This window comes from Bombina bombina, chromosome 7, assembly GCF_027579735.1.
Source record: "Bombina bombina isolate aBomBom1 chromosome 7, aBomBom1.pri, whole genome shotgun sequence".
Classification (NCBI taxonomy): domain Eukaryota; kingdom Metazoa; phylum Chordata; class Amphibia; order Anura; family Bombinatoridae; genus Bombina; species Bombina bombina.
The window spans coordinates 426,306,619-426,316,964 of record NC_069505.1 but is presented as its reverse complement, the minus strand read 5'-3'; the positions used below and the strand labels follow the sequence as shown (position 1 = coordinate 426,316,964).

Here is a 10,346-nt window from a genome sequence, read left to right as displayed (position 1 = left end):
TTAAGATGAGTTTGCGGTGCAGGTGTGTATACTACATCCCCATAATCAATGATGGGCATCAGCATTTGCTGTATAATCTTTTCCTTTACTGTAGGGCTGAGGCAGGATTTGTTTCTGTACAGGGCACCTAATTTTGGATAAAGTTTAGATGCAAGTTTTTCTATGTGGAGGCCAAAAGATAGATTGGGGTCCAACAACATACCCAGGTATTTGAAAGAGTGGACTGTGGTCAGTGTGCAATTTGATTTGTTTTGATGCGTAGATGGGAATTTTGTAGTTTGTGTTTAGGTCCCGTTCTAAAGATCGTTGTGACAGTTTGTCAGTGTTTAGGAAGAGTTTGTTTTTTAAATCCACTTTTCTACCTCTGTGAACTGGTCTTGGAGCACTGCCTCAAGCTGCGGTAGATCGGATTTGCTTGCATAGATTACCGTGTCGTCTGCGTACATATGTACAGTTGAGGATTTGCAGACATTAGGCAGATCATTTATAAATAATGTGAATAGTAGGGGACCGAGAATGGAACCTTGGGGAACACCACACGTGACTGGGAGAGGGAGTGAGTCGCTGTCAGAAATGGAGACATATTGTGATCAATCCGATACATATGATCGAAACAAGTTTAGCAGACGATCACCAATACCTGAATTTTTTAGTTTGAGCAGTAGTATGCCATGGTCTACTGTGTCATAGGCCTTTGCAAAATCAAGGAGTTGGGTCTCCTTGTTCCATGACAGTTTGGATGTCGTTCCAAACTTTTAGGAGGGCAGTTGTAGTGGAGTAATTCGGGTGAAAACCTGATTGATCAGGGGTCAGATAGTTAGATAGTTGATATTGGGCGATAGTTAGTAACCAAGGTGAACTTACCACTTTTATGGATGGGCACTACTCTTGCAGTCTTCCAAAGTTTGGGTAAGTATCCAAGGATTCGTTAATTAGGGTTGTGACAGGTTTAGCAATCGGAGCACTGAGCTTCAACAGCATTGCTGGGATTTGATCATGACCAGACTGGTTTTTCATTTTTAGAATAGAAGGTGTTTCTTAATGACATTGATGGGTACAGGTCTAAAATTGAACATTTGCTACTTCTAAGGGAAGTTGCAGAGTTTGGTTGTCCAATTGACTTCTATTTGCAAATTTTCTTAATTTTATTGGTGTTCTTTGTTGAAGGAACAGCAATGCACAACTGGGATCTAGCTTAGCACATCAGGTGAGCCAATGACAAGAGGGATATATGTGCAGCCACCAATCAGCAGCTAGCTCCCAGTAATGCACTGCTTGTCCTGAGCCTACCTGGGTATGATTTTCAACAAAAGATACCAAGAGAATGAAGCAAATTAGATAATAGAAGTACATTTAAAATGTTATGTTCTATCTGAATAATAAAAGTTTAATTGTGAATTTGCTGCCTCTTTAAAAGCAGGAACAGCCACTAACAAAAGACAGATAAAATTGTGCTCAATGAATTATGAACATGATGGCATTTTGTCACCCTTTTTAACAATACCCCAGGGCAATCTACCTAGCTGATACTAAAGGCCTGATGATCAGTATCTCGCCAATTGGGTCCTTTAAGTTGTATTACATTTTACGCTATGCACTTTCTATTTTGTATTTTAATACATTTATATTTATATTTAGACACAGCAGTGATTTTACAAATTTTGAATGTTTCTGTGTTACTTTTACAAATAAGGATCATACTTTGTATATTTCTGTGTATCTTTTACAACTTAGATTGCACTTTGTCTTTTCTCTATTGCAAAATAAAATGCAGCTTCAGAAAGTGGTAGTGACAAGGGAATTCCCTGGGTTGAACAGGGTATGTCTGAACCTCTCACAATTTTCATAATATGCTCTAAGCATTTTACACTAGCAGGTATCACTGATTTATTTCGCCAGATGTATGCAGGTGAAGTTTGCACAAAATTCACAATATACTTATTTAACTGACAGAAAAGTAATATATACTAAACTAGAGGCAAAAGCAACTGCAGTCTCTCCAGCTCTAGCCTACTCCTTTCTTTTTTACTTTTCACATCTCTCAGGCTTCACCATACCTGTCTCTCTCTTTGTTTCTTTCTTTATGATGGCAATCTCTGTCTCTCACTGTTTCTATCTCTGTCTCTTTATCTTTCTCCCTCCTTCCCTGTCTTTAGCTATCATATCTCTCTCTTACTCATTATCTCTCTTCTTTCTTTCTTCCTGTATTCTCAATTCTCTCTTCCCTCTCTTTCAGTCTCTTTATCTCTCCATCCCACTCCATCTCTCAGTCCCGTTCTTTCTCTTCGCCTCTCTTTCTTCTTCCTTTCCTTCTCACTGTGCCTCTTTCTACCTACTTAATCTCTATTGTCCCTACTGAGATCTCTTATCCTTCACCAGGCTCTGTCTCTCTCACTGTCTCTCAGTATCTTCACCCACTCTCTTATACTCACTACCATCCTTGCTGTCTCTTGCAGTGTGTTACGAGAACAGTGGATTCGTGCAAAATATGAACGAAAAGAGTTTATGAACAAAACAACCACCACATCTAACGGTGAGACACCCTTAAGTTCCCGCTGACTGGCAGAGTAATGTTTCATGGCTATTTGTATTCTGCACAGTCCTGTCCAAAAGTTTTGAGAATGACACAAATATTAATTTTTACAAAGTCTGCTGTTTTAGTGTTTTTAGATCCTTTTTGTCAGATGTTACTATGGTATACTTAAGTATAATTACAACCATTTCATAAGTGTCAAAGGCTTTTATTGACAATTACATTACAAGTTTATGCAAGGAGGCCTAGTTATCAACGTGTCTACTTTACCTGCCTTCGCCGGTCCAATACGCCCGCCTAAGTTCGCCTACCTTCGCCGCCGCGGACCTGCAAAATTTCACCTAAGTTATCAATAAATCTGTCAAAAAGCCGCGCACCAAGTACGGGGCGATGAGCAGCGGACTGTGATAGTTATCACTCATCCGATCTCGCTGCTCTTCGGCTTTTTGACAGCTTTATTGCTAGCCTGTCACTAAACACCCACACTAAACTACACTGTTCTACCCCCTAAACCGGCGCCCCAGGAGCCTCCCGCAACTAAATAAAGTTATTAACCCCTAAACCGCCGCTCCTAGACCCCGCCGCAACTCTTTTAAATGTATTAACCCCTAAACCGCCGCTCCCGGACACCGCCGCCACTTACATTATACCTAGTAACCCCTATCCTGCCCCCCCTATACCGTCGCCCTCTATAATAAAGTTATTAACCCCTATCCTGTCGATCCCGGACCTCGCCGCAACTAAATAGTTTAACCCCTAAACCGCCGCTCCCGGACCCCGCCGCAACCTATATTAAACGTATTAACCCCTAATCTGCCCCCCTACACCGTCGCCACCTATAATACATTTATTAACCCCTATCCTGCCCCCCACTACACCGCCGCCACTGTAATAAATTTATTAACCCCTAAACCTAAGTCTAACACTAACCCTAAAACCCCCCTAACTTAAATATTAATTAAATAAATCTAAATAATATTTATATTATTAACTAAATTAATCCTATTTAAAACTAAATACTTACCTTTAAAATAAACCCTAATATAGCTACAATATAAATAATAATTATATTGTAGCTATCTTAGGATTTATTTTTATTTTACAGGTAACTTTCAATTTATTTTAACTAGGTACAATAGCTATTAAATAGTTATTAACTATTTAATAGCTACCTAGCTAAAATAAAGAGAAATTTACCTGTAAAATAAAAACTAACCTAAGTTATAATTACACCTAACACTACACTATACTTTAATATATTATTCCTATTTAAAACTAAATACTTACCTGTAAAATAATCCCTAAGATAGCTACAATGTAAGCTTTTTCCCCCCCGCACCTTTTAAATACCGCTGGTATTTAGAGTTCACAGAAGGTCTGCGTTAGGCTCCAAAAAGGGAGCGTATAGCATATTTATCGCCACTGCAACTCTCAATACCAGCGGTGCTTACGGACGCGGCCAGCTTGAGCTGAAAAAACCTGCAAAAAAAGCAGCGTTCAGCTCCTAACGCAGCCCCATAGTTTCCTATGGGGAAACAGTTTCTAAGTCTGCACCTAACACTCTAACATGTACCCCAAGTCTAAACACCCCTAACCTTACACTTATTAACCCCTAATCTGCCGCCCCTAACACCGCCAACCCCTATATTATATTTATTAACCCCTAATCTGCCCCCCACAACATCGCCGCCAGCTACCTACAATAATTAACCCCTAATCTGCCGACCAGACCTCACCGCTACTATAATAAATGTATTAACCCCTAATCCGCCTCACTAACCCTATAATAAATAGTATTAACCCCTAATCTGCCCTCCCTAACATCGCTGACACCAAACTTCAAGTATTAACCCCTAATCTGCCGACCGGACCTCACCGCTACTATAATAAATGTATTAACCCCTAAAGCTAAGTCTAACCCTAACACTAACACCCCCCTAAATTAAATATAATTTAAATCTAACAAAATAAATGAACTCTTAGGCCTAGATTTAGAGTTGGGCGGTAGCCGTCAAAACCAGCGTTAGAGGCTCCTAACGCTGGTTTTTACCGCCCTCTGGTATTTGGAGTCAGTCATTAAAGGGTCTAACGCTCACTTTTCAGCCGTGACTTTTCCATACCGCAGATCCCCTTACGTCAACTGCGTATCCTATCTTTTCAATGGGATCTTTCTAACTCCGGTATTTAGAGTCGTGGCTGAAGTGAGCGTTAGAAATCTAACGACAAAACTCCAGCCGCAGAAAAAAGTCAGTAGTTAAGAGCTTTCTGGGCTAACGCCGGTTTATAAAGCTCTTAACTACTGTCCTCTAAAGTACACTAACACCCATAAACTACCTATGTACCCCTAAACCGAGGTCCCCCCACATCACCGCCACTCGATTACATTTTTTTAACCCCTAATCTGCCGACCGCCACCTACGTTATACTTATGTACCCCTAATCTGCTGCCCCTAACACCGCCAACCCCTATATTATATTTATTAACCCCTAACCTGCCCCCCACAACGTCGCCGCCAGCTACCTACAATAATTAACCCCTAATCTGCCGCTCCGTAAACCGCCGCTACCTACATTATCCCTATGTACCCCTAATCTGCTGCCCCTAACACCGCCGACACCTATATTATATTTATTAACCCCTAATCTGCCCCCCTCAACGTCGCCTCCACCTGCCTACACTTATTAACCCCTAATCTGCCGAGCGGACCGCACCGCTACTATAATAAAGTTATTAACCCCTAATCCGCCTCACTCCCGCCTCAATAACCCTATAATAAATAGTATTAACCCCTAATCTGCCCTCCCTAACATCGCCGACACCTAACTTCAATTATTAACCCCTAATCTGCCGAACGAATCTCGCTGCTACTGTAATAAATGGATTAACCCCTAAAGCTAAGTCTAACCCTAACCCTAACACCCCCCTAACTTAAATATAATTTAAATCTAATTAAATAAATTAACTCTTATTAAATAAATTATTCCTATTTAACCCCTTAATGACCGGACCATTTTTCAATTTTCTTACCCTTAATGACAATGGCTATTTTTACATTTCTGCAGTGTTTGTGTTTAGCTGTAATTTCCCTCTTACTCATTTACTGTACCCACACATATTATATACCGTTTTTCTCGCCATTAAATGGACTTTCTAAGGATACCATTATTTTCATCATATCTTATAATTTCCTATAAAAAAAAATATAAAATATGAGGAAAAAATTGAAAAAAACACACTTTTTCTAACTTTGACCCCCAAAATCTGTTACACATCTACAATCACCAAAAAACACCTATGCTAAATAGTTTCTAAATTTTGTCCTGAGTTTAGAAATACCCAATGTTTACATGTTCTTTACTTTTTTTGCAAGTTATAGGGCCATAAATACAAGTAGCACTTTGCTATTTCCAAACAACTTTTTTTCAAAATTAGCGCTAGTTACATTGGAACCCTGATATCTATCAGGAATACCTGAATATCCCTTGACATGTATATATTTTTTTTTAGAAGACAACCCAAAGTATTGATCTAGGCCCATTTTGGTATATTTCATGCCACCATTTCACCGCCAAATGTCATCAAATAAAAAAAAAAGTTCACTTTTTCACAAATTTTGTCACAAACTTTAGGTTTCCCACTGAAATTATTTACAAACAGCTTCTGCAATTAAGGCACAAATGGTTGTAAATGCTTCTTTGGGATCCCCTTTGTTCAGAAATAGCAGACTTATATGGCTTTGCGGTTGCTTTTTGGTAAGTAGAAGGCCGCTAAATGCTGCTGCGCACCACACGTAAATTATGCCCAGCAGTTAAGGGGTTAAATTAGGTAGCTTGTAGGGAGCTTGCAGGGTTAATTTTAGCTTTAGGGTAGAGATCAGTCTCCCACCTGACACATCCCACCCCCTGATCCCTCCCAAACAGTTCTCTTCCCTCCCCCACCCCACAATTGTCCCCGCCATCTTAAGTACTGGCAGAAAGTCTGCCAGTACTAAATAAAAGGAGTTTTTCTTTTTTTTAATAAAAAAAAATAAAATGTTTTAGCTGTGATGGACTCCTGCCTTAGCCCCAACCTCCATGATCCCCCCCCCCAGCTCTCTAACCCTCTCCCCTACCTAATTGCCGCCATCTTGGGTACTGGCAGCTGTCTGCCAGTACCCAATTTGCCCCCCAAAAAAGTGTTTTTTTTGATCTTTTATTGCCATTTTAAATGTTTTCTGTAGTGTAGCAGCCCCCCACAATACCCCAACCCCCTCCCCCTCCCAGATCCTTATATATTTATTTTTCCCCCCCTCTTCCCTCCTCATTGGTGTCAGTGTGGGTAGCTAATCGCGCGCGCGCACGCGCACGCGCATGCGCGCGCCCGCACGCTCCCGGCACCCGGCGTGCACATTGCACTTACAGGAGCCGGATGCCGGGTAGCGATGGGCCGCCCACCCGCCTCCCTGTTGCGCTCCCACCCACCAACGAACCGGCACCATCGCTACCGGTGCAGAGAGGGCCACAGAGTGGCTCTCTCTGCATCGGAGTCTTCTGAAAGGGTATTGCAGGATGCCTCCATATGGAGGCATCACTGCAATACCCTGAGAGCTGCTGGAAGCGATTGCGATCGCTTCCAGCACTCTCTTAGACAACTGACGTACCAGGTACGTCTATTGTCATTAACTGTAAGTTAATGCATGACGTACCTGGTACGTCAGTTGTCATTAAGGGGTTAAAGCTAAATACTTACCTGTAAAATAAACCCTAATATAGCTACAATATAAATTATAATTATATTATAGCTATTTTAGGATTTATATTTATTTTACAGGTAACTTTGTATTTATTTTAACCAGGTACAATAGCTATTAAATAGTTAAGAACTATTTAATAGCTAAAATAGTTAAAATAATTACAAAATTACCTGTAAAATAAATCCTAACCTGTTACAATTAAACCTAACACTACACTATCAATAAATAAATAAAATAAAATACCTACAATTACCTACAATTAAACCTAACACTACACTATCAATACATTAATTAAATACAATACCTACAAATAACTACAATTAAATAAACTAACTAAAGTACAAAAAATAAAAAAGAACTAAGTTACAAAAAATAATAAAATATTTACAAACATTAGAAAAATATTACAACAATTTTAAACTAATTACACCTACTCTAAGCCCCCTAATAAAATAACAAAGACCCCCAAAATAAAAGAATGCCCTACCCTATTCTAAATTAAAAAAGTTCAAAGCTCTTTTACCTTACCAGCCCTGAAAAGGGCCCTTTGCGGGGCATGCCCCAAAGAATTCAGCTCTTTTGCCTGTAAAAAAAACACATACAATACCCCCCCCCAACATTACAACCCACCACCCACATACCCCTAATCTAACCCAAACCCCCCTTAAATAAACCTAACACTAAGCCCCTGAAGATCTTCCTACCTTATCTTCACCTCACCGGGTATCACCGATTGGTCCTGGCTCCAAAATCTTCATCCAACCCAAGCGGGGGCTGGCGATCCATAATCCTGCGGCTGAAGAGGTCCAGAAGAGGCTCCAAAGTCTTCATCCTATCCGGGAAGAAGAGGCGATCCAGACCGGCAACCATCTTGATCCAAGCGGCATCTTCTATCTTCATCCGATGAGGAACGGCTCCATCGTGAAGACCTCCAGCACGGATCAATCTTCTTCCAACGACGTCCAACTGAAGAATGACGGTTCCTTTAAGGGACGTCATCCAAGATGGCGTCCCTCGAATTCCGATTGGCTGATAGGATTCTATCAGCCAATCGGAATTAAGGTAGGAAAATTCTGATTGGCTGATGGAATCAGCCAATCAGAATCAAGTTCAATCCGATTGGCTGATTGGCTGATCGGAACAGCCAATAGAATGCGAGCTCAATCTGATTGGCTCATTCAATCAGCCAATCAGATTTTCCCTACCTTAATTCTGATTGGCTGATAGAATCCTATCAGCCAATCGGAATTCGAGGGACGCCATCTTGGATGACGTCATTTAAAGGAACCTTCATTCGGACTTAGGACGTCGGAAGAAGAGGATGGATCCGTGCCGGAGGTCTTCAAGATGGAGCCGCTCGTCATCGGATGAAGATAGAAGATGCCGCTTGGATGAAGATGGTTGCCGGTCCAGATCTCCTCTTCTGCCCGGATAGGATGAAGACTTTGGAGCCTCTTCTGGACTTCTTCTTGCCGCTTGATAGAAGACTTCAGCCGGATGATGGATCTCCAGCCCCCGCTTGGGCTTGGATGAAGATTTCGGAGCCTGGACGGATCGCTGATACCCGGTGTGGTGAAGATAAGGTAGGAAGATCTTCAGGGGCTTAGTGTTAGGTTTATTTAAGGGGGGTTTGGGTTAGATTAGGGGTATGTGGGTGGTGGGTTGTAATGTTGGGGGGGGTATTGTATGTTTTTTTTTACAGGCAAAAGAGCTGAATTCTTTGGGGCATGCCCCGCAAAAGGCCCTTTTAAGGGCTGGTAAGGTAAAATAGCTTTTCTATTTGTATTTTAGAATAGGGTAGGGCATTTTTTTATTTTGGGGGGCTTTGTTATTTTATTAGGGGGCTTAGAGTAGGTGTAATTAGCTTAAAATTGTTGTAATATTTTTATTATGTTTGTAATTTTTTATTTTTTGTACTTTAGTTAGTTTATTTATTTTTATTTATTTGTAGGTATTTTATTTCATTAATTTATTGATAGTGTAGTGTTAGATTTAATTGTAGATAATTGTAGGTATTTTATTTCATTAATTTATTGATAGTGTAGTGTTAGGTTTAATTGTAACTTAGGTTAGGATTTATTTTACAGGTAATTTTGTAATTATTTTAACTAGGTAGCTATTAAATAGTTATTAACTATTTAATAGCTATTGTACCTGGTTAAATTAATTACAAAGTTGCCTGTAAAATAAATATTATTCCTAAAATAGCTACAATATAATTATAATTTATATTGTAGCTATATTAGGGTTTATTTTACAGGTAAGTATTTAGCTTTAAATAGGAATAATTTATTTAATAAGAGTTAATTTATTTAGTTAGATTTAAATTATATTTAACTTAGGGGGGTGTTAGTGTTAGGGTTAGCTTTAGGGGTTAATACATTTATTATAGTAGCGGTGAGGTCCGGTCAGCAGATTATGGGTTAATACTTGAAGTTAGGTGTCAGCGATGTTAGGGAGGGCAGATTAGGGGTTAATACTATTTATTATAGGGTTAGTGAGGCGGATTAGGGGTTAATACATTTATTATAGTAGCGGTGAGGTCCGGTCGGCAGATTAGGGGTTAATTATTGTAGGTAGCTGGCAGCGACATTGTGGGGGGCAGATTAGGGGATAATACTATTTATTATAGGGTTATTGAGGCGGGAGTGAGGCGGATTAGGGGTTAATAACTTTATTATAGTAGCGGTGAGGTCCGGTCGGCAGATTAGGGGTTAATAATTGTAGGTAAGGTAGCAGCGACGTTGGTGGCGGCAGATTAGGGGTTAATAAATATAATATAGGGGTCGGCAGTGTTAGGGGCAGCAGATTAGGGGTACATAGGGATAACGTAGGTGGCGGCGGTGTGCGGTCGACAGATTAAGAGTTAAAAAAATTTATTAGAGTGGCGGTGATGTGGGGGGCCTCGGTTTAGGGGTACATAGGTAGTTTATGGGTGTTAGTGTACTTTAGAGCACAGTAGTTAAGAGCTTTATGAACCGGCGTTAGCCCATAAAGCTCTTAACTCCTGACTTTTTTCTGCGGCTGGAGTTTTGTCGTTAGATTTCTAACGCTCACTTCAGCCAAGACTCTAAATACCG

The 10,346-nt window shown here is 40.3% G+C and overlaps 1 protein-coding gene across 1 annotated transcript in view; it reads left to right on the top strand.

The window, feature by feature from the left end:
• LOC128666598 (arf-GAP with dual PH domain-containing protein 1-like) overlaps positions 1-10,346 on the top strand; it is a 50,003-nt gene that overhangs the window by 22,122 nt on the left and 17,535 nt on the right. Inside the window, exon 4 of the mRNA XM_053721294.1 lies at positions 2,457-2,533. Coding sequence (XP_053577269.1) covers positions 2,457-2,533 — 77 coding nt within the window. The remainder of the gene's footprint in view (positions 1-2,456; positions 2,534-10,346) is intronic.